The 25,953-nt window shown below is 36.8% G+C and overlaps 1 protein-coding gene across 3 annotated transcripts in view; it reads left to right on the forward strand.

Moving 5' to 3' along the window:
* The window catches only part of HMGCLL1 (3-hydroxymethyl-3-methylglutaryl-CoA lyase like 1), a 193,148-nt gene that overhangs the window by 140,051 nt on the left and 27,144 nt on the right, over positions 1 to 25,953 (forward strand). The window contains exon 8 of one of the 3 annotated variants that reach the window (XM_019457458.2): positions 15,025 to 15,624. The exons of the other annotated variants lie outside the window; for them this stretch is intronic. Within the exon in view, the coding sequence (XP_019313003.1) occupies positions 15,025 to 15,075 (51 nt within the window). The 3' untranslated portion in view covers positions 15,076 to 15,624. Of the gene's footprint in view, positions 1 to 15,024; positions 15,625 to 25,953 lie in introns of those variants that run through there. 3 annotated transcript variants of the gene reach the window in all.

Genomic DNA, 25,953 nt, shown 5'->3' on the forward strand with positions numbered 1-25,953 from the left:
GCTTCTGCACAGCCCAATAAACTTTCAACAAAGTAAAAGGACAACCTATGGAATGGGAAAAAATAATCGCAAAACATATCTGATAAGGAGTTAATACCAAAATATATAAAGAACTACAACTCAATAGCAAAAAACTAACAAAAATATCCTATTTTAAAAATGGGCAACATAGCTGAACAGATATTTTTCCAAAGGCAATACACAAATGGCCAACAGGTACATGAAAAGGTACTCACTGTTCATTAGGGAATACTAGTCATTAGGGAAATACAAATCTAAACCACAGTGAGAGATTACTTCATGCCTGTTAGAATGGCCATCACCAAAAAGACAAGAGATAGCCAGTGCTGGTGAGGATGTTGAGAAAAAATGAATCCTTTTGCCTTGTTGCTGGAATTGTAAAGTGATACAGCCACTATAGAAAAAAGAATGGAGTATCCTCAAAAAATTAAAAATAGAACTATTTTATAATCCAGCAGTTCCACTTCTGAGAATATAGTCAAAGAAATTAAATATGTAAACTATCATTTAATGAGTTCTATTTCTTTTTTTCCATTTCTGATCATTTATATCATTATGTGAATTTTACTTTCATCTAACTTTTTAAAAATGTTGGCATAACCTTCTCATGTGCACCCCCACATGTATAGTAACAGTATTCACCATAGTCAAGACAGGGAAAAAACAGACAGATAAGTGGATAAAGAAGCTATGGAATATATAATATGGAATATATAATGTAAATATTATATATAAAATGGAATATATAATGTGGAATATTATAATATATAATATGGAATATTACTCAGACATAAAAACAAAAAAATTCTACCATTTGTGACAACATGGATGGACTTTGAGGACATTAAGTGAAATAAGGCAGACAGACAATAGTGTATAAACTCACTTACATATGGAATCTAAAAAAAGAAAAAAGACACCCACAGGGGCATGGTGGGGGGCAGGAAGCAAGCTCATGACGAAAGTCATCAGTTTTATGGTTATCACAAGTGTGGGAAGAGGAGAAGGGAACTTGGGAAAATATCTTCAAAAAGTGCAAGCTTCAAGTTATAAGATAAATAAGTACTGGTGATGTATAGCATGAGGACTATAGTTAACAACTTTCCTATGTATCATACAGCAGAATTAAGAGTAAAACCTTAGAGTTCTCATCACAAGAAAAGTTGTATTCTTTTTTTGGCTGTTTCTTTTTAATGTGTCTCTATGATGGGGCGCCTGGGTGGCGCAGTCGGTTAAGCGTCCGACTTCAGCCAGGTCACGATCTCGCGGTCCGTGAGTTCGAGCCCCGCGTCAGGCTCCGGGCTGATGGCTCGGAGCCTGGAGGCTGTTTCCGATTCTGTGTCTCCCTCTCTCTCTGCCCCTCCCCCGTTCATGCTCTGTCTCTCTCTGTCCCAAAAATAAATAAAAAAAAAAAAAAAAAAAATAATGTGTCTCTATGAGATGATGGATGATAATTACACTTACTGTAATCATTTCCTAATAAATGTGAGTCAAGTCATTATGCTGTACACCTTAAGCTTATGCAGTGATGTATGTTAGTTATTTCTCAATAAAGCCAGAAAACATTAATTTAATGACAATTAAACAAGATGTCATTTCAAATGCAAATTTTGACTCTGCATAAGACCAGGAGACTGACCTGCAATGGTGCCTCACTAATGACTTGAGAGTTTTGCTACGTCATTAAAAAACTAAACATATATGTAAAGTGTTTAAACATCTGTGTGGTTACTAACCTAGATTCATGTCTGTTTTCATATTTTCTTTAAATAATATTTTAATCTTTAAGAACTATTTTGATTATATGTAATATTTAGGTAATCTCTTTTTAACACATATTTATTCTTTTATAATCCATTCACCCAAAGAAGTTGCTGGTCTGTAAATGTTTAAGACCTCTCTATCATTATCTGACAGATAAATTCCTACGTTCATCATATGTACTCTTTTTTCACTTCTCTATTTTAAATTCATATGGAAATTTATGTTTCTTCCTAACTTCTGTTAAGAGTTTATTAGTTTTCTGTGAAACTTTGAATGGCTTAAATTATCTCACTTTTGATATCATAAGGAGAAATGAGAAGATGGAAGGAATGTACACTATTATAGATGTAGCATAGATCAAAATGTAAGAAATTGTTACATCAACATATTTGAAAAATAATGTGAAAAGAAAATTCATGGAATGATATAAATGATCAGAAATGGAAAAAAAGAAATAGATCTGTATTGAAACAATAGTTTGGTTTTTTTTTCCCACAATGAAAACATCAGACACAAATGGTTTTATGGGTGAATTATGTTGAACATAAAGGAAGTCGTTTCTGTATTACACAAACATTTTCAGACAATACTGAAATACAGAAATGAAATCCCATTTCATTTTACAAGTAATATACTTCTGGCTCCCAAATCAATCAAGGACAGTATATAAAAGGACAATAACGGCCAGTCTCACTCATGAACATTGATGCCATATCCTAAATAATTAATAAACAAAATACAATAATGTATAAGAAGGTAACATATAAACTGAGAACTTTGTTTTATTCTATGAATTCAAGTTAGGTTCAACATTAGAAAATGTATTAGAAATCACTACTTTACAGTTTAAAAAGAAAAAGACATGGTTATTTCAGTGTATAATGTATCTATACCATACATTTGATGCTCAGTGTTTCTCACTATTCAATTTTTTTTCTCTTGCCTTAAATTTAAAAGCAAGTCTGAAACTGGGAAAAGTGTGATCTTTTCAATAAATGGTGCTTATTCAACTAGATATCCACATGGGGGAAAAAATCCTAATCCTTATCTTACATTGTACATAGTATCAAGTCCTGATGCCTCCTAACTCTAAGCATGGAAGCAAATAACATGAGAGAAAATGATTTTCATAGACAGTGGTATATTATTTAATAAAGAGCTAACAAGATAGAAAAAGATCAGTAAGTAGATTACATTAAAATTAGAATTTTCTGTCTGTAAAAAAGATATAAAACTCTGTTATCAGTGTCCGGTGTAAAGAGCTTGGAAATCATCACCCTTATTCTTAAAACAAGAAAAAAAATCTAACTGAAAATAAATTACTTTTCTTGAAACCATCAGAGAACTGAGATTGCAGGGCAAATCTCTATCCTGAAATCTGGAGATAGATAGACAAATCCAGAGTTGCACAGCTGAGGTCCCCTTATCCGGTAGAAACATGTAAATGGTATTTTGACCAGCTGCTGGAGGGGAAGCATGGATAAGAAGGAGAGGGAGAAACTCTAGCTCCAAACTTGAAGGAGTCATCACAATTTCATGAGTTTTACTTCAAGGAACTTCACCAAGTTCCAATAGTGAGGAGCTGAGAAAGATCTTGTGGTTTAGGCAAGGAGAGAGGAAGAATATTCACTGTGCAATATTACCAAAACATTCTCCCTACAAAAGCCTATTCTCTAGGGAAAAAGACATTACCAGAGACTTATCCCAGCTGGGGAAGGACATCCATCCCACTGCACTCCCTGTTAGACTTCATGCCTTACTAAGAGAGTAGAAAAAATTGATAATGCTGGAGAAACACTTGTGAAGGTCATCTCAGATACAGGCCCACTAAAAGTCTAAGAGTCTTAAGATTATAAAGTCTTTCACTTCCCCTACACCTTATCATCACACCATCAAGTAAACTCTCTCTGAGAAGGAATACTTAGGGAATTCTACATAAAGAGGTAAGACCAAATCAAGGAAACTAAAGCCTCTGGCTGTTACAGCTACAACATTCAAAATAGCCAAACTCCTAGCTAAACTCACAAATTCTCACATGTGTTCAGCTTATTTACCTCAGTTTCTGTCATCAGATACAAAATGTCTGGCTTTCAACAACAACAAAAAATCACAAAACCAGCCAAGAGCCATGCAGAAAACAGAAAAAAAAAAAAAAAAAAAAAAAGCCTAAAGAGACAAAACATCAGAACTAGACTCAGATATGATACAGATGTTAGAATATTCAGAGAGGGAATGTAAAGTAACTATGAATATGATATTAAGGGCTTTAACAGCAAAAGTAGAAACATGCAAAAAAGAGATGTGAATATAGCATAGAGATGGAAAATCTAAGAAGATATTAAAAGGAATTGCAGGAGGGAAAAAGAAACAGAAATGAAGAATGGACTCATCAGTGGACTGCACATGGCCAAAGAGATAATCAGTGAGCTTAAAAATATGTCAATAGAGGGGTGCCTGGGTGGCTCAGTTGCTTAAGCATTGTACTCAATTTTGGCTCAGGTTATGATCTCACAGTTTGTGAGTTTAAGCCCCTTTTTGGGCTCTGTGCTGACAATGTGGAGCCTGCTTGAGATTCTCTCGTTCACTCTCTGCCCCCTCACAATCTCTTGATCTCTCAAAAAATAACCATTAAAAAATATGTCAATAGAAACTTCATAAAACTGAAATGCAAAGAGAAAAAAACTATACAACGACTGTGGGATGATTTTGAAAGGTACACCATATGTGTTCTTAGAGTAAGAGAAGAGAAGAAAAGGAGAGTAGAAGAAATATTTACAGCAATATCAGAGGGCATTTTGAAATTAATGGCAGACACCAAATCACAGCTCCAGGAAACTCAGGGAACACCAATCAGGATAAATATAAAAATATCTACACCTAGGCACATCATATTCAAGTTATAGAAAACTAGAGACAGAGAAAACCTTAAAAGAAGCCAAAGGAAAATAAACTTCTTACCTATATAGGAACATAGATAAGAATCACATTGGATTTCTCATTAGAAATCGTGCCACCAATAGGAATGTAGGGTGAAATATTAAAAATAAAGGAAAGGGGCACTTGGATGGCTCAGTTGGTTAAGCTTTTAACTCTTGATTTTGGCTCAGGTCATCATCTCATAGCCATGGGATCGAGCACCATGTTGGACTCTGCACTCACCATGTGGATCCTGCTTGGAATTGTCTCTCCCTGTCTCCCAGCCTGGCCTCATGCACAGGGACTTTCTCTCGCTCTCTCTCAAAAAATAACATTTAAAATGTTGAAGGAAAAAACCCAAGAATCCTAGAATTATGTATTCAACAGAATTATTCCTCAAAGGAATTGGAGAAACAAATGCTTTTTTAAAAAATATTAATTTTCATTTTGATCTTTCATATTATATAACTAAATGTGTGAACACTGCCAAGATCTATACGTATCTGTGAACCAACATTTACCAAGTGACTAATGCATGACGTTCCAAAATTCCACATGGGTAAAAATATCCATTCAATGTGAAAAATATTCCAACATATTTAAAGGTAACAGACTAAAAAAACTTATTGACATGATTTTGGACTCAACATTGAAATAAACTTTAGGTTATTAGGAGTCTTACTTTTCCAACTACATATTTAAATAAGGCTAGCTTTTCTTCATGTGCTCCTATAAAATGTCACATCAAAAAAGACTGGATACAGAAGAAGATATGAGAATCTAGCTGTATTTTATTTATTATTTATTTAATTGAATGATTACATCCAAGTTAGTTAGTATATAGTACAATAATGGTTTAAGGAGTAGAATCAGTGATTCATCCCCTACATATAACACCCAGTGCTCATCCCAGCAAGTATCTTCCTTAATGCCACTTGTCCATTTAGCCAATCCCCCCACCCAAAACCCCCTCAGGAACCCTCAGTTTGGTTTCTGTGTTTAAGGGTCTCTTATGTTTTATCCCCCTCCCTGTTTTCATATTATTTTTGCTTCCCTTCCTTTATGTTCATATATTTTGTATCTTAAGTTCCACAGATGAGTGAAGTCATATGACAATTGTCTTTCTCTAATTTTGCTTAGCATAATACCCTTTAATTCTATACATGTTATTGCTAATGCCAAGATTTCATTCTTTTTGATTGCCAAGTAATATTCATTGTGTATGTGTGTGCACACCATGTATACATACAATATATATACCACATCTTCTTTATCCATTTATCAGTTTATGGACATTCAGATTCTTTCCATACTTCAGCAATTATGGTAACGCTGCTATAAACATTGGGGTTCATGTGCTATGAATCAGCACTCCTAGATACTTTGGATAAATTCCTAGTAGTGCAATTCCTGGGTCATAGGGTAATTCTATTTTTAAGTTTTTGAGGCACCTCCATACTGTTTTCCAGACTGGCTTCACCAGTTTACATTCCCACCAGTAGTACAAAAGTGTTCCTCTTTCTCCACATCCTTGCCAACATTGTTGTTGCCTGAGTTGTTAATTTTAGCCACTCTGACTGGTGTGAGGTGGTATCTCAATTTGGTGTTTATTTGTATTTCCTTGATGATGAGTGATGTTAAGCATCTTTTCATAGGTCTGTTGGCCATCTGGATGTCTTATTTGGCAAAGTGTCTATTCATGTCTTCTACCCAATTCTTCACTGGATTATTTGTTTTTTGGGTGTTGAGTTTGATAAATTCTTTATAGATTTTGGATACTAACCTGATATGTCATTTGCAAATATCTTCTCCTATTCCACTGGTTGCCTTTTAGATTCACTGATTGTTTCCTTCTTTGTGCAGAAGCTTTTTATCTTGATGAGGTCCCAATAGTTCATTTTTGCTTTTGTTTACCTTGCCTCTGGTGACATAGTGAGTGAGAAGTTGCTATGGTCGAGGTCAAAGAGGTTTTTGCCTGCTTTCTCCTCAAGGATTTTGATGGCTTCCTGTCTTAACAGGTCTTTCATCCATTTTGAGTTTATTATTGTGTATGGTGTAAGAAAGTGGCCCAGTTTCATTCTTCTGTATGATGCTGTCCAGTTTTTCCAGCACTGTTTGCTGAAGGGACTGTCTTTATTCCACTGGATATTCCTTCCTGCTTCATCAAAGATTAGTTGGCCATACGTTTGTGGGTTCATTTATGGGTTCTCTATTCTGTTCCATTGATCTATGTGTCTGTTTTTGTGCCAGTACCATATGTGTTGATGATTACAGCTTTGTAAGCCTGGAATTGTGATGCCTCTAACCTTGGCTTTTTGTTTCTTTGTTTTTCCAGGATTTCTTTGGTTATTCGAGGTCTCTTCTGGTTCACTACAAATTATTTTTTAATTTATATTTATTATAGGATTTTTTCCTGAAATAATAAACAAGCTTGAATTTGAAAAACAAAACCAAACAACACAGTACTTGCACTCTAACATTTCCCAAAGCCAGGAAAGAAGAGAGAGTCTTTGAAATTCTTTCATGGGTTTTCTTTTTTTAATATATGAAATTTATTGTCAAATTGGTTTCCATACAACACCCAGTGCTCATCCCAAAAGATGCCCTCTTCAATACCCATCACCCACCCTCCCCTCCCTCCCACCCCCCATCAACCCTCAGTTTGTTCTCAGTTTTTAAGAGTCTCTTATGCTTTGGCTCTCTCCCACTCTAACCTCTTTTTTTTTTTTCTTCCCCTCCCCCATGGGTTCCTGTTAAGTTTCTCAGGATCCACATAAGAGTGAAAACATATGGTGTCTGTCTTTCTCTGTATGACTTATTTCACTTAGCATCACACTCTCCAGTTCCATCCACGTTGCTACAAAAGGCCATATTTCATTCTTTCTCATTGCCACGTAGTATTCCATTGTGTATATAAACCACAATTTCTTGGGGCGCCTGGGTGGCTCAGTCGGTTGAGCGGCCGACTTTGGCTCAGGTCATGATCTCACGGTCCGTGGGTTCGAGCCCCGCGTCGGGCCCTGTGCTGACAGCTCAGAGCCTGGAGCCTGTTTCGGATTCTGTGTCTCCCTCTCTCTGACCCTCCCCCATTCATGCTCTGTCTCTGTCTCAAAAATAAATAAATGTTAAAAAAAATTAAAAAAAAAAAAACCACAATTTCTTTATCCATTCATCAGTTGATGGACATTTAGGCTCTTTCCATAATTTGGCTATTGTTGAGAGTGCTGCTATAAACATTGGGGTACAAGTGCCCCTATGCATCAGTACTCCTGTATCCCTGGGGTAAATTCCTAGCAGTGCTATTGCTGGGTCATAGGGTAAGTCTATTTTTAATTTTTTGAGGAACCTCCACACTGTTTTCCAGAGTGGCTGCACCAGTTTGCATTCCCACCAACAGTGCAAGAGGGTTCCCGTTTCTCCACATCCTCGCCAGCATCTATGGTCTCCTGATTTGTTCATTTTGGCCACTCTGACTGGCATGAGGTGATATCTGAGTGTGGTTTTGATTTGTATTTCCCTGATAAAGAGCGATGTTGAGCATCTTTTCATGTGCCTGTTGGCCATCTGGATGTCTTCTTTAGAGAAGTGTCTATTCATGTTTTCTGCCCATTTCTTCATTGGATTATTTGTTTTTCGGGTGTGGAGTTTGGTGAGCTCTTCATAGATTTTGGATGCTAGCCCTTTGTCCAGTATGTCATTTGCAAATATCTTTTCCCATTCCGTTGGTTGCCTTTTAGTTTTGTGGATTGTTTCCTTTGGTGTGCAGAAGCTTTTTATCTTCATGAGGTCGCAATAGTTCATTTTTGCTTTTAATTCCCTTGCCTTTGGGGATGTGTCAAGTAAGAAATTGCTGCAGCTGAGGTCAGAGAGATCTTTCCCTGCTTTCTCCTCTAGGGTTTTGATGGTCTCCTGTCTCACATTCAGGTCCTTTGTCCATTTTGAGTTTTTGTGAATGGTGTAAGAAAGTGGTCTAGTTTCATTCTTCTGCATGTTGCTCTCCAGTTCTCCCAGCACTATTTGTTAAAGAGACTGTCTTTTTTCCATTGGATATTCTTTCCTGCTTTGTCAAAGATGAGTTGGCCATACTTTTGTGGGTCTAGTTCTGGGGTTTCTATTCTATTCCATTGGTCTATGTGTCTGTTTTTGTGCCAATACCATGCTGTCTTGATGATTACAGCTTTGTAATAGAGGCTAAAGTCTGGGATTGGTTCAGTACAAATTTTAGGATTGTTTGTTCTAGCTCTGTGAAGAATGCTATTATTATGATAGGGATTGCATTGAATATGTAGAATGCTTTGGGTAGTATAGGCATTTTAACAATATTTGTTTTTCTAATCCACGAACTTGGAATATTTTTCCATTTTTTGTGTCTTCTTCAATTTCTTTCATAAGCTTTCTATAGTTTTCAGTGTATACATTTTTCACCTCTTTGGTTAGGCTTATTCCTAGGTATTTTATTGGTTTTGGTGCAGTTGTAAATGGGATCCCTTGATTTTTCTTTTTTCTGCTTCATTATTTATTTATTTATTTTTTAATATATGAAATTTATTGTCAAATTGGTTTCCATACAACACCCAGTGCTCATCCCAAAAGGTGTCCTCCTCAATACCCATCACCCACCCTCCCCTCCCTCCCACCCCCCATCAACCCTCAGTTTGTTCTCAGTTTTTAACAGTCTCTTATGCTTTGGCTCTCTCCCACTCTAACCTCTTTTTTTTTTTTTTTTCCTTCCCCTCCCCCATGGGTTTCTGGTGTTTCTCAGGATCCACTTAAGAGTGAAACCATTGGTGCAGCCGCTCTGGAAAGCAGTGTGGAGGTTCCTCAGAAAATTAAAAATAGACCTACCCTATGACCCAGCAATAGCACTGCTAGGAATTTATCCAAGGGATACAGGAGTACTGATGCATAGGGGCACTTGTACCCCAATGTTTATAGCAGCACTCTTCTGCTTCATTATTGATGTATAGAAATGCAACCAATTTCCATGCATTGATTTTATATCCTGCGACTTTGCTGAATTCATGGATCAGTTCTAGCAGTTTTTGGCAGAATCTTTTGGGTTTTCCACAGAGTATCATGTCATCTGCAAAGACTTTAAGATTGACTTCCTCCTTGTGTATTTGGATGCCTTTTATTTTTTTGTGTTGTCTGATTGCTGAGACTAAAACTTCCAATACTATTTTGAATTAACAGTGGTGAGAGTGGACAACCCTATTGTGTTCCTGACCTTAGGGGGAAAAACTCTTAGTTTTTCCCCATTGAGGATGATATTAGCTGTGGGTCTTTCATATATGACTTTTATGATCTTGAGGTATGATCCTTCTATCCCTACTTTCTTAAGGTTTTTATTAACAAAGGATGCTGTATTTTGTCAAGTACTTTCTGTGCGCCAACTGAGAGGATCACTTGGTTGTTATTCTTTCTTTTATAAATGTGGTGTATCACATTGATTGATATGTGGATATGAACCAGCCCTGAATCCCAGTTATAAATCTCACTTGATCATGGTAAATAATTTTTAATGTATTATTATATCCACTTAGCTAGTATCTTGTTGAGAATTTTTGCATCCATGTTCATCAGGGAAATTCTTTATAGTTCCCCTGTTTAGCGGGATCTTTCATTTTGGAATCAAGGTAATGCTGGCCTCATAGAATGAGTTTGAAGCTTTCCTTCCATTTCTATTTTTGGAACAGCTTCAAAAGAATAGGTGTTAACTCTCCTTTAAATGTTTGGTAGAATTCCTTTGGAATGCCATCCACCCTGGACTTTTATTTGTTGGGAGATTTTTGATTAATGATTCAATTTCTTCACTGGTTGTGAGTTTCTCACTGACCCACAACCAAACATCTCTCTTTTGTCTCAGGCTTTTGTCCATTCCTCACTTCTACACTGTATCCACACTTCCCCACAATATCCAAGCCATCAGCCTGCCAAGTGGCACCTCCCTCCCGAATTTTATCTCAGATGGGCAATGCTTCCAAACCCCTCACTTCTGACAACACTGCAGCTTGGACCCACTCCATCCCTCTGGGGGAGGATCTCACAGAGCAATGGCTGGGGGCCACATTGCCCCAGAGAACATTTTTGTGATCATGCTGTGGCAGAGGTTCAGAGATTGTGGTTGGTGCTGGCTTACCCAGAAAAAAGTGTGTGCAATTGCATAGCAGCAGTGGTTCAGAGATTATGTCAAATCACAACACACAGCTGGCACCAGGTTTCACCACACTCTGGTGCCTTTGCTCCAATACCAGCAAACATGGCTGCTCTCTGGGGTCTGCTGGGACTTTTGCCTGTGAGGAGGCTATGTGGCCTCTACCAAATACCCTCCAAAAAGGGAAACCGCTTCTCCCTGTGTGGCCCATGGATCCCTCAGACCTCACACTGCCTGTTCCCAAGGATTCGCCCTTCCTACCAGAGCACCCCCAGGTATTGAGCTCCAGATTTTCCAACTCTGCGCTCCCCAGTTTATAGGGTCCTAATGGTATTGCAACCCTCTCCTTTCTCCCCATCAGTGGTGTTGGGGAACAGATTTCTTGTTCATTCCCTTGTGAGCGTTTCCACTCTTTCTCTCCAGCTACTTTTGGGAGGAGTCCTTTTCCTGTACTCTCCGATGTGCCACATTCTCTCCCTCTTCTTTGTCCTCTCTCCACAAAAACATCTCCCTTTTCTCTGAGGCCTCTCTCTTCCACCTCACCTCTCCATACTACATACCTGCTGAGTTCTATGTCTTGCATTATGCAGATTTTTGTGTTATTCCAAAGATCAATTTCCTAGGTGTGCAAAATGGTTTGGTACTTATCTAGCTGCATTTCAGGGATGAAAAAAGCCAAGAACTTCCATGCTGCTACACCATCTTGGCCCCCATTCGAAACAGATGCTTTTTCAGACAAACCCTGAGGGAGTTCATCATCAGTAAGTTGCCCTGTAGAAATGTTCAAGACATTCTTCATAGATAAGGAAAATTATATATGACAGAAAAAATCAGATCTACATAAGAAAGGAAGAGCAGAGATGCAATAAATGAATGTAAAATACAATCTTTTATTTAAAAATATTCTTAATTCCTCTAATAGACAGCTGTTGGTTCAAAGTAGAAATAGTTACAAAGGATAGAGTAATATTAGCCTAATGATAAATTAAGTGAATGACAGCAATGTTAGAAGGGATGGGAGGAGAAATTGGGAATACTCTGTTATAAAGTATCAACACTACACATGAAATGGTATCGTATTACTTGAAGGTGAATTTAGACTAGTTAAAAAGGTATGTTGGAAAGTCTAGATAAATGACTAAAAACTCTTGAAAGAACTACGATTGATTTACTAAGAGATACAATAGAATCATAAAATGCTCAGTTAAAACCAGAGAAGCCTGAAAAAAAAGGGAGTAGGAAAAGAAAAAAGGTAATGAAAAACACATTTACAAACATGGTGGATATAATCTACGTATAATCTCTAATCATTTCAAATGTGAATAGTATTACTACACTGCTTTGAAGACAGAGATTGTCAGAGTGGATAAAAATAAGACCCAACTACTTTTTGTCTACCAGAAATCTGCTTTATACATGAAGGCTCCCATACTAATCAAATGACAGCTGGGGTAGCAATATTAATTTCCAACAAAGCAGACTTCAAAACAAGGAAAAGTACTAGGGATAAATTTCCATATTACATAATGACAAAAGGATAATTAAGAAGAAATAACAATTGTAAATATGTATGCGTCTAACAACACAGCATCAAAATTTATGAGGCAAAACTGGCAGTAGTCAAACAAGAAATAGACCAATTGCCTATTACATTTGAAGACTTTGACATACCTCTTTCAGTAATTGATATTACAAGCAAGCAGAAAATCAGTAAAATTAGAATTGATATGAATAGCTGTATCAACCCATTTATTCTAAGTGATATTTGTAGAATTTTCCACCCAAAGAGAGTAGGATACATATTAATAAAATATATCAATAATAGGATTAACTGGTTATGGTAATTGGGTACAGTTAATATAGTAATTCTCGGTACTATCTTCACATTTTTCAGAAAATCTAAAGCTGCCCTAAAATACTAAGTTTATTAAAACAAAAAAGAGATACATTATGAAACTAAACAACAACAGCAACAAAGAAAACAAGCCACGACATGGGGAAAGATATTTGCACTTTATATATTTGACAAAGGTATACTATACCGACGACATGTAGAACTCCTATTAATCTATGAAAAAAAAATAAAGATTAAAAGCCCAATAGAATAATGAACAAGTGAGTTGAAGAGACATTTTACAACAGAAGGTATACTAATGTTGATAAGCTATGAAGAGGTACTCACTCCATTAATCGTCAGATAAATGTAAATTAAAGCCACAGTGAGATACCACTGTATAACTGCAAGAATTGCTAAAATTATAGAGTCTGGTAAGTATTGGCAAGAATTTTGAACAGATGACATTCTTAAGCAGTGCTGGTGGGAGTTTAAATTGATACCACCACTTTTTAACATATGCATACCTTAAAACTCAGCAACTGCATTCCTAAATATATACTAACAAAATGTACACACGTTCACCAAAAAATATGTTCAAGAATGTTCACACTAGTATTCTTTGTAATAGCCCCAAATTGGAAGCAATTCAAATCCATGTCAGCAATTGAATGTATATAGATGGTGGTATCTGCATTTATCATTTATGATCATTAACAAAACCCTACTACATATAACATGTTTGAATATCAAGAATAGTTGTTGAGCAAGAGAAGACAGACATGATGAAGTGTATATTATATTATGTAACGTTTGAAAACATATAAAACTCATCCATTAGTGATAGATGCTAAGATGGGAATAGCATAATGGGGGGGGTGATGTGAGAAGGGCATCTTAGACTGGTGATATTCTGTTTTCTGATGTGGGTGGTCTTATGCACACTCGTTGATCTGTACAGTTATGATTTGTGCTCTTTTCTCTATGTATATTTGAAAGAAAGAAACCAGTAGGAAAATGGCCAAAGGACTCCATTGGGTATTACACACAAAAGGGAACACAAATGCCGTGTTATTAATCAGAAAAATGCAGATGAAAATAAGCAATTCCATTTTATTCCTTGTATATTGCCAAGCAGCTAAAAGTCAGACATATCCAGGGTTGGATATCCAGAATATCCAGTGCTGGTAATAATGTTGATTTACAGAAAATCTCACATCCTGCTAATGAGACTATGTAGTGATACAACCACTTTTGAATAAGGTTGGTTCTTTATAGTAATTTTGAACATGTACCTGCCCTATGATCCAGAAATTCATTGAGATATATACTTAGAAAATCTCTTGTACATGTACAGCAGGAGATACAGTGAGTTTATAGCAAAAATGTTAATAATAAAAACTGAATCAGCTCCAATTTCCATCTCAAATGAATTGGGTAAAGTATTGCATATTCACATAATGAAATATGCTATGGTAAGGAATATCTAAGAGCTACGTGTAATCATAGGATTCGTCTCCAAAAATTAATAATGGGTGAAAAAAGCAAATTATTGAAGAATACCTAAAGTAATGTTATGTAAAAATGTGAGATTTGAAAATAGACAAAATTAGCTATCATTTTAACACTATAAAGAAAAACAAAAGCATGATTTGCAGAGGGCACATGTCATCAAGTAGAGCTTGCAGGGGAATTCAAAAATATTAGTGATGATCTCACAGCTTGTGGGTTCAAGCCCCACATAAGGCTCTGTGCTGACAGCTTGGAGCCTGGAGCCTGCTTCAGAATCTTTGTCTCCCTCTTTCCCTGCCCCTCCCCCTCTCACGCTCTGTCTCTCTCTGTCTCTCTCAAAAAAATTAAAAAAAAATATTAGTGATGCTTTATCTTAAACTGTAAGGTAAGCAGGATGTTCATTTTATTATTTTTTTTTTATGTTTGTGTATTTTTGACAGAGACAGAGAGCGAGAGGGAGCTACAGACTCCAAAGCAGGCACTCCAAAGCAGGCTGGGTTGTCATCACAGAGCCCGATGGGGCTCAGACACACAAACCACGGGATCATGACCTGGGCAAGGTCAGATGCCCAACTGACTGAGCCACCCAGGCGCCCCTCATATTATTATGTTTTAAACTACATGTCTACTTTATGCTTTTTAAATTAACAGTGACAAATTACAAATTAAAGAAAGAAAAGAATGAAATATATCCATATAACTGCATTTGGACTTCTGGTCATGAAATCCTGAACCAAAGCTAGCAATGAAAATAAAATACCTTTTTTTGTATTGCGTTACCTCCTACAGTTATCTTACAAAGTGTCTATCCACTGTCTTTCAGCCCATGGTCATTTGCGAACACAATGGAGGAGCCTATAGTGTAAATCCCTAGGACTTATTTACATAACAAAAAATGTGGCTGGTAAAATATTCTCTACTGATGTTTCTGAAACCAGAGACCAGAAACTCACAGTGGAAATAAGACCCTTTACTTTTCTTGTGCCAACACAAACAACAATTATAGCATCATGTGAGAAAAGTTACAAGAAATATTGCTTAGTTTCAGTGGTTCAAACAAATCAGCGGATTTCAGTAATTGTGGCAGACTGGACCCAAAAACTTTACAGTCTTCAGCAAGGAATGGATCTTAGACATAAAACCGATCCCTGATAAAACAACACCGGGGTCATGAGAAGGCTACTCTGCCAATTTTATTTCACTGTGGGATCCACTGACATCTGGTTCAGCTGCGGAAGCTGGAAAACTTCTTTAAAATTCTCTTGACAGTAAAAATGGACATGTGGAAAACATTCTAATCTGTTAATCTTTGGTGCTCCTGAAAAAGGGACATTTGGCTTTATACTTCATGATAATAAATGTGAAGCCTCCAGATCTAGTTGTAAATAACCTCATGGTATTTGAATAAAGAGTCGAACTTTCATTTCCCAAATGTGCCGAAAGATGAATATGCACCTGTGTCAATCCCGTGATATAAGAAGTCCCCTGGATTCTTTGTTTATACTTGGGTTTAGTAATTTGCCCCCTTTACACTGGTGCCATTTGGCCAGTGAAAATTAAAAACAGTAGCAAGTTTTTGCTCCTCTTCCTCTCCTTCCTTTCTGTCTGTCCCTCCCTCTCTGCTAACTAGCTGTCAAGCACCCCTCCTGCTCTTACTTTAAATATTTCAAATAATCAATGGAATAAAACAACACAACTACTTTCAAATATATATTTGCATGTTATCGGTCACCTTTAGGGTCACTGCATGAATGTCTGGCTTCAAGATCACTAGGCGATAGCTGCATCTATATCTTGCAGTATCTATAGGGCATACAGAAAAGTAGTAAAACATAGCCAGGATTTGGACTTCTTATTCCCCACTTCAGCTTCAGTGTGGGTTCAGTCTGCTTACTGCTCCTGACGTCATGTACCCTTGCTTCAAATTGCTATTTCGTGGCTTGGGCTTTTGTCATTTTACATCTTTGTGTGTGTGTGTGTGTGTGTGTGTGTGTGTGTGTGTGTTTTACTTCCACTAAGTTCCTCTTTTCAGCATTAATATATTTGTCCCAATTTCAAAATACTATCCTAAAAGCCCTCGATTGAAACTCATAACATGAATTAGAAAATAAAAGAAATATACATGACTAAATATAGGTCTATAAATCCATGCTACACAAGAGGTTAGCTTTCTCTATCCTCAAACATCCTATGTGGTCCCTAATCAAAATAAATATGCAAATACACAAATACCTAATGTAAAAATATAGCATAGCTATTGCTTCTGATAAGCCAACTCATTGTTTTTCCTGATTTAATCTATAGCATCTTAGCTCCTGAGTGGGAGAATATAGAACACTAGTTCCAAGCAGGGCTTCTGGAATCTAAATGTTTAGGTTCCAAGTTTGACCCTGTGGCCTAGGGGAAATTACTTAACTTCCATATGCCCCATGTTTCCTCACCTGTAAACAACAGTAACACATCAACTTACACCTGTCAGAATGGCTAAAAGAAAAAAGTCAAAAAATAACAAGTGTTGGTGATGTTGTAGCATAAAAAGAACCTTTATACACTGTTGGTATGAATGTAAATTGGTGCAGTCATGTTTTCTCAGAAAAATAAAAATAGAAATATCAAATGGTCCAGTAATCCCACTACTGGGTATTTACCCAAAGAAAACAAAAACACTAATTTGAAATGATATATGCGTCCCCATGTTCATTATAGCATTATTTATAATAGTCAAGATATGGAAGCAACCCAAGTGTCTATGAGTAGATGAACAGATAAAGAAGATGTTGTGTACACACACACACACACACACACACACACACACACACAGGAATATTATTCAGCCATAAGAAAGAATGGAATCTTTCCATTTGCAAAAACATGGATGAGACCTGTAGGGTATTATGCCAAGTGAAATAAGTCAGAGGAAGACAAATAATCATGATCTCACTTACATGTGAAACCTAAAAATACAAAGTAACCGAAAACAACAATCTCTGAAATACAGAGAACTGGTGGTTACCAGAGGTGAGGGGAGTGGGAGGATGGATAAAAGAGATAAAGGAGATTAAGAAGTACAGACTTCTAGTTACAAAGTTAGTAAGTCATGGAGATGAAAAGTACAATATAGGGAATATAGTCAATAATGTTTTAATAATGTTGTGTGGTGATAGAGGGTGACTGTACTTATTGTGGTGAGCACTGAGTAGTGTACAGAGTTGTTGAATCAATAGGTTATACACCTGAAACTAACATAACATTGTACGTTAATTATACTGCAATGAAAAAAGATATTGTACTTTACTAAGTGGTGAAATTGGTTGCTATCGAACTTAATTGTGTAATTGTGAGAGGATAATTGATCATTAATTTTCCAATAATTTCAAAATCATTCAACTTGAATCTATTGCTACCTTATGGAGTATATTATTAGACCTAAGATCTCACATTCTTCTTCAAGTCTTTAGTGACTCCACTGTAGCCTTAAGTTCTCAAAATAGATCTCCAACCCCTTGTTAGGCTGCCCTAGGCCTGCCACCACAACCATACTGCTTGTCATGCTCCCCCTCACTCAAATCCCCTGGGCTGGAGGCCTCACATAGGCAGGCTGGTCTTTACGGTACACTTCTGCCTCCTTCTCTGGACAATCTCTAGTTGTCTCCTAAGTATCAATTTACACAGACTTCATTAACAGGTGTTTCTGGACTATGTTCCTGTACCACACACGTGGCATATCCCCAGTTCTGCTGCTCACACAGTATTTCCACTGCTTATTTCTTTTTAATTTAAATTTGAGATATAAATAACAAAAATATATGTTTAAAGTGTACATCATTGTGTTTTGATATATGCATACATTGTGAAAGGATTCCCCACACACCCACCACTTCACATAACTTTGTGTGTGTGTGTGTGTGTATGTGTGTGTGTGTGTGAGACAGAGAGAACGTAAGTTCTACTGTCTTAGCACATTTTTTTAAAGTTTATTTATTTATTGTGAGAGTGAGAGCATGAGTGCAGAAAGGGCAGTAAGAGAATCCCAAGCAGGCTCCATGCTGTCAGAGTGGAGCCCAATTTGAAGCTCAAATGCACTAACTGTGAGATGATGAACTGAGGAAAAATCAGTAGTTGGATGCTTAACTGACTGAGCCACCCAGGTGCCCGTAACACATTTTAATTATACAATAGAATATTATCAACTATAGTTACCATGTTTTACATCAGATCCTCAGAACTCACTCATAGCTAGAAGTTGGTACTCTTTTTCCAACTTCTCCCTATTTCCCTCACTCCCACCCTATCTCTGTTAACCATTTTCTATTCTTTTTTTAATTTTTTAAAATTCTTCTACATTTTTTTTGAGAGACATATTGAGATAGTGCTCGAGTGGGGGAGGGGCAGAAAGAGAAGACACAGAATCCAAAGCAGGCTCCAGGCTCTGAACAAGCTGTCGGCACAGAGCCCGATGCTGGACTCGAACCCACAAACTGTGAGATCATGACCTGAGTTGAAGTCGGATGCTCCACCAACTGAGCCACCCAGGAGCCCCATATTCTTTTTTTTTCTTTAAGATTCTACATACAAGTGATACCATGCAGTATTTGTCTTTCTCTGTTTGACTTTTTTTTTTAATTTTTTTTAATGTTTATTTTTTTTTAAATTTTTTTAACATTTATTTATTGTTGAGACAGAGAGAGAGAGAGAGCATGAACAGGGGAGGGTCAGAGAGACAGGGAGACACAGAATCTGAAGCAAGTTCCAGGCTCTGAGCTGTCAGCACAGAGCCCGACGCGGGGCTTGAACTCATAAGCTGTGAGATCATGACCTGAGCTGAAGTCAGACGCTCAATTGACTGAGCCACCCAGGTGCCCCTCTCTGTTTGACTTATTTCACTTAGCATAATGACCTCAAGGTCCATCCATGTTGTTGGCAGTGAGAGATTTCTTTCTCATAGTTGAAGAATATTTCATTGCATATTTATTCCATATTTTGTTTATGCATTAATCTGTTCATGGACATTCAGGTGTTTATATATTAACTATTATGCATAATGAGTGTTCAATGTCATTATTATCAGGAAAATGCAAGTCAAAACCACAATGAGATATAATGGCTACCATCAAAAAAACAAGAGATAATAAATGCTGGTGAGGATGTGGAACAAATGGAAATCTACTGCACTGTTGGTGGAAATGTAAATTGGTTTAGCCTCTGTGGAAAATAGTATGGAGGTACTTCAAAAAATTGAAAATAGAACTACCATATGATCCAGTAATCCTCCTTTTGGGTATATATACAAAGGAACTGAAAACAGGGTATTGAAGAAATATCTGCACCCCCATGTTTATTGCAGCATTATCCACAGCTGATTTACATGTCAGTGTTCCACTTTTTAGGAGAAAGACTGTGTGTGTCATAGAGACTAAATATTGCTAAACATATACAGTTTCAATAGAAACTCTCTATCTCTTATATAAAAAGGAATTTTTTTCTTGATTTCTTTGTGGAAAACAGAACTACCTGATACTATAGTACCTAAGGGTACAAAAAGAACAAAACACCTGTATTCAGTGAGGATACTTGGGGAGTCTGTGAATCAGTGAACAATTCAGAAACTGAGGTTTGTTTGTTTGTTTGTTTAAGTCTGCTAATTTTCCTTAAGTGAGCTCTGGTTGAATTATTTAATTCAATTTTAATTGGTGTTAGATCTAAGGTGGAACAGGAATTAGGTAATATCCATTCAGGTAACATGACAACTTAATTATAGATGCCTATACAAAAGAAATCTGATATGACTCTTGTTGAAACATTTGCAAAGAAAATATGAAAAAAATACAAAGAGGAAATATATTCTATATTGAATATAGGCTGTACAGTTTAAACTACAGGCATGGAAATCCATGAAATAAATGTTTTCACATGTGTCTAAGAACTCCTTAAAATGATATCTTTATTAGTTGAAGTCATAATTTTATTCCAAAAACATAGTTTCTTAGAATAAGTAATATTTCAGATGAGGAAGAGTTAGTTCATATACAGGCAAATTTCCAGGCAGAAAAGATATTGTGGTAAGAACAAGGAAGTTACAGATATTGTGAGGGAATCTACCAGAAGTTTTAAGTTGTTGAAATATGAACTTCAAGATAATGGTAACAAAGAAAATGGTCATGTAAACATAATGTAAGACAATGATAAAAGATGGGGCAGTACAACATATCCTGATGCCAAAACATGAAGGGCCTCCCTAGCAATGGTAACAATCTTGGATTTCATCCAGTAGGTGATGGAAAGCCACAAAGGATTTTAAACAAGGAAATGATATTTGAACTTTAAGTTTGTACTTTAGAAAAAATTTTCTGGCTGATCTGTAAAGGGTTGATTCCAGGAACATAGGACCGAGCAGATCAGGTGATAGTCTCTTTTACTGAATCAAGCAAGAGATATTGATGGGTTTGTGTCTAGGGCATATACAATGCAGAGTAGGAGAAGGGGGTTATTGGAAATTTATTTAGGAGCCAATATTAATAGGACCTCATGATTGGCTAAATTAGGAAGGCAAGAAAGAGAGAAAAAGGGAGAGGAGGCTGATTGATCCCCATGTTTTTTGCAGGAGTGATGGGATGGTCAATGATCAAACCGTATGTATTGTCATGTAGATACATTTAAACTGCTATTGCTCTCCTTCAGAGCAGAGAACTATTGTGCCTGAACTGTGGAAGAGGCAGTGGAAAGAGACAAGTTAAAGCACAGGAATCATTTCAGGTTGTCATATTAGCTCACAAAGTGAAATCTCACCCCTTGTTTATTGAGGCACTTACTGACAAAGCTCTTGTTCTTAACTTGGCACTTCATTCCTTTCAGCTACCAGTATTCTAAAGGTTCATCCCTTATCAGCTTCCTACAAAACTATGTTTTCTTCCTGCTTGGCTGGTGATACTGCCTCTTGATTAGTGAAAATAATTTGGCTCATCTGGCATAATTTTGCTCAAATGTCTGGCCCACTAACCACAGAGGTTTACGGAGTAGGGTTCTGGGGCTCAATACTGAGCCTCAGAGGGTCTACAAATAGATTCTGCCCTTAAGAATCTTATAGTCTGTTAAAAAGGAAACCACAGGCCCAAAATGGCATCACTTAGTTTAAAGCCCCAAGTCAGTAAATCAAGATTTAATTCTTAACTTAACTGCAGTTTCAACCCCCGAGGAATAAAACCTTTAACCAGTCAACATGGGAAATTTACTGATAGACCCCTTCTATTCTCCTTAGGAGGCTAACCTTGCCCAAAACAGTGGATTCTTTGCTAATAATATTTCATTTTTTCTGCTCCCTCTCTACCTTTAAAAACTTTCTTTCCCCCTGTAACTCTTTGGAGCTCCCATCTACTTGCTAGATGGGATGCTGCCTGATTCATTAATCGTTAATAAAGCAAACTGGATCTTTAAAGTTTACTCTGTTGAATTTTTGCTATTTAACAACTTCCATTACTCATGATAGTGCAGCATAGAGATTAAGTGCAGTGTTTTGGAGCCAGACCAACCTGAAAACATACATGGGTATAGATGCCAATACAAAATAAGAAAAAAATCTCATGAAGACTTTTAACACCACAGATTTTAAACTGTTACAAAATTAAGCAGTAAGAATAAATAGAACATGACCAATTTTTATGAACTCAATGTTTGTGTCCCACTCCCAGCCAAGTCATATGTTGAAATCACAAAGCCCATGTTATATTTTTAGAAGATAGGAACTTTTGGTAAGTACTTAGGTCACAAGAGTAGAATTCTCATGAAAAAGACTAGGCTCTTAGGAGAAGAAATGAGGTGATTTCTGTCTTGGTCATGTAAAAATACAAAATGAAGACAGCCATTTGAAAATCAGCAAGAGATACCTCACCAGACATCAGATCTGTTGGCACCTTTATTTTGGATATCCCAGAGTCCAAAATTGTGAGAAACAAATGGTTGTTTTATGAGCCACATGGTTGATAGTGTTGTAACAGCCCAAACTAAGACACCAACGTTTATACCAAAAATGAATGAAAGATTATTTCAATAACAGGAAAGTGAACATAACATATATAACATATATAGATTAGAAAACAATTTCTTAAGAAATGCAGACAAAAATTGATAAATACTTGCTCGTGATAAACCCTCTTTAAACTAAGAGTAGATGGATACCTTCCTAGATGGAGTTCATGAATATTATCTACCAAAACCTTACAATGAATATTATACAAAATGATTATTTTTTGATTGATCCTGTTTCTAATATAGATGTCTCTTGCTGTTTTAGCACTGTATAGATTTTAGCCAATACAATAAGAAATAAAAAGTAATTAGGACTTTAAAAATCATATGTATTTTCAAATGGTTATTTATAGTGATGGAATATATATTCTCTTGGATTTTCATGTAGACAGTCCTATCATATGTAGTAACCGTTGTGTGGCTGTAGGAATGGGAATATATATAGTATTAACAGTATTCAGCAAAGTTTCAGGCTAAAAAATATTCAAAATAGTAGTGTTCCTACACAGAGTAATTATCAATCAAGATATAACAGACTAAATAAAATATTCATGTTAGAAATTTAAAAAAATCTATAGAATACTAGAAGAAACCAAATATGTGTTCAAAACAAATATATACTGAACTTTTGATGAAAACCTGCACAAATTAAAAATTATATTTAAGAAATACAAAGAAATCAGAATAAGCAGCTAGATATATAATGTTCATGGGGGAGAGAATTCACTGTCTTAAAGATGACAAGTATCCCAATATTGATTTATTAAGTTTATATTCTTTGAAATGATTCTAACAGCTTTGTTCATGAAACTTAAAAACAAAATCTATAAATGTCATTTATGACATACCCGAACAACATCATGCTCAAAGGTGAAAAGTTCAAAGTTTTTCCTCTAAGATTAGGAACAAGACAGGAGTGCCCCCTTACCACCCCAACATAATTCTAGATGTCCTAGCCAGAGCAATCAAATAAGAAATAAAGAAAGGAGGAAAACTGTCTTTGTTTACAGATGCTATTGTCTTACATACAGAAAATCCTAGACTCCATCAAAACATGACTAGAATTATTAAATTCAACAAAGTTGCAGTATACAAAATCAAAAGATAACAATTGTGTTTCTATACACTAACAACAAAACATCCAAAAAATAAAGAAAATAAACCCATTCATATGAACAAAAACAATAAAATACTTGAGAATAAATTCAATAATGGAGGTAATAGGCCTCTACTCTGACTCTAAGACTTTGATAAGCAAAATTGAACAAACTCAACAAATGGAAAGATATCCTGTATTTGTGGATTTTAAGAATTAATGGGGAAAGTGGGTGATGGGCATTAAGGAGGGCACCTGTTGGGTTGAGCACTGGGTGTTGTATGGAAGCCAATTTGACAACAAATTATATTTAATATAAAAGTAAATAAACAGTAAAAAAATCTTTAAATCAAAAAAAAGAATTAATATGGTTATGATGTCCACACTGTGCATACTGAATCCGTCTACAGATTTGATGTAACCCCTATCAGAGTTCCAGTGGCCTTTTTCACAGGAAAAAAAAAAAAACCTGAAAAGGTCCCAAATAGCCAAAGCAGTTTCGAGAAGCAAGAACAAAGCTGGAGGCATCATGCTGCCTGATTTCAAATTCTACTATACAGCTATACTACAAAGCTAAACAGTATGTTTCTGGCATAAAAATAGACACATAGACCAATGGAACAGAATTCATAGCACAGAAATAAATTCTCACATATGTGTTCAACTAATATTTGCAAGGGAGCCAAGAATACTCAATGGGGAAAGGATGGTCTCTTCAACAAATGGTGTTGGGAACTGGATAACCACACGCAGAAGAATGAAATTGGACTCCTATCGTACACCACTGACAAAAATTAACTTGAAATGGATGAAACTTTAGAAGACCTGAAACCCTAAAACTGCTAGAGGAAAACAGGGAAAAACTCCTTTACATTGGTCATGGAAGCATTTTTCTGGATATGACATCAAAAGCACAAGCTACAAAAACAGAAAATAAACTATAAGGCTATTTGGGACTTCATCAAACTTAAAAGCTTCTGCACACCAAAAGAAACAGGAAAATAAAAAGGCAACCTATGGAATAGGAGAAAATATCTTCAAGTCATATATCTGATAAAGGATTGATAAGAAAAATACATGAAGAACTCATGCAACTCAACAGCAAACAACCCAAATAAACGTGGGCAAAAGAACTGAACACGTATTTTTCCAAAGAAGACACACAGATGGCCAGCAGATACAAAGAGAGAGGTGCTCAACATCGCTAATCTTCAGGGAAATGCAAATCAAAACTATGAGATATTACCTCATACCTGTTAAAATGGCTGTCATCAATGTCCAGCCAGCTGGTGAGCCAGGTGGGCAAGGAACTACTGCACATGGCCTAAAACAAACCCAGTGATTGGTGAGGAGCACTGCTGGATGTCTGCGTCAAATAGGGGAAGAGCTGCCACAGCATTGGTCAGATGGCCCTCAACCCCATCCTGGTACCCACCTTCCAGCTGACCCTCGTGCTGCATGTGGACTAATGCCTCTGGCCTAAGATCCAGGGGCTGTTCAGCTCTGCCAACTCTCCCTTCATCTCTGGCTTCAGCCAGTCCCAGACCGTGGGCATGGGCTTCTGAATCATCAAGAAAAATCTGTACAGCTCCCAACAGCTGCTCATTGAGGAGAGTTGAACATGGTTCTGGGGACCGACCTTACCCCCATGACACACATAACTGAACTTTTGGGGTGGACATGGACAGACAGGACCTGAAGAATTGATGCCTGTGTGTTAGAAAACGGACAACAGCCACCTGAGGGAAGGACGATGGGGGAGGGGGTAACACTGTGTTTCCTAGGAAGCTTACTGCAATGTTCAGGTGGCTACCATTTGGGGGCACATGCTCCCCAGTACTGTAACATGAAACAAAGGCTTAGGGGCCAACCAGACTTCTGGGTGGATGTGTATGTTGTACATGCTTATTTTTATTGTTACAGACAATTAAGACGACAGCGGTGTGACAGAGCCAGGAAAGCAGCTGGGTGGCATTGGCCTCTCCAAGACATCTATGCTCCTAGGAGTGGCCCTGGAGAGATGGGGAGGTCATCGAGGTGGTTTGTCTTAAGGGGCCAAATATGTTTCTTCTTTGTTTTTGTATATTATGTATTTTTGATCAGAGCTTCACTACTGACCTGTGCTAAGCAGCTATCTTGCAGACAAGCGAATGTAAAAACAGGAAGGGGTGGATGTTGAGATCACTTGGGGATCTTTGACACCTGAAGAAAAAATATTCCTGGGAGCTACCTTTGGTTTGCACCCCAAAGTGTACTGCAGAGTTGAGCTGTGAGGGGATGGGGCTTATTGGGGTAGGGGCTAAAACTCTTACCTTAAGGGGTACCATCTGGGTCTCATACCTAAAACTGTTTACGAGAAGATACTCACTATTCATGAATATACTTGATGTTCAGGTATTAAGGCCTATGCAGTATTTTTTTTTTCTGATAAAAGATTTAAAAAAAAAAAAAGACCTACCTATACCTCATCCTCATTACAGCATTATTTACAATAGCCAGGATACGGAACAACCTCAGTGTCCTTTGATGGATGAAGATGTGGTGTAGATACACACACTCAGTGATGGCAAAGACAATTTTGACAACTTAGGTGGACCTTGAGGGCATCATAGTACGTTAGTTAGGTTAGTCAGA

The sequence above is a fragment of the Panthera pardus genome, unplaced genomic scaffold, assembly GCF_024362965.1.
Source record: "Panthera pardus isolate Hobbes unplaced genomic scaffold, ASM2436296v1 HiC_scaffold_17, whole genome shotgun sequence".
Classification (NCBI taxonomy): domain Eukaryota; kingdom Metazoa; phylum Chordata; class Mammalia; order Carnivora; family Felidae; genus Panthera; species Panthera pardus.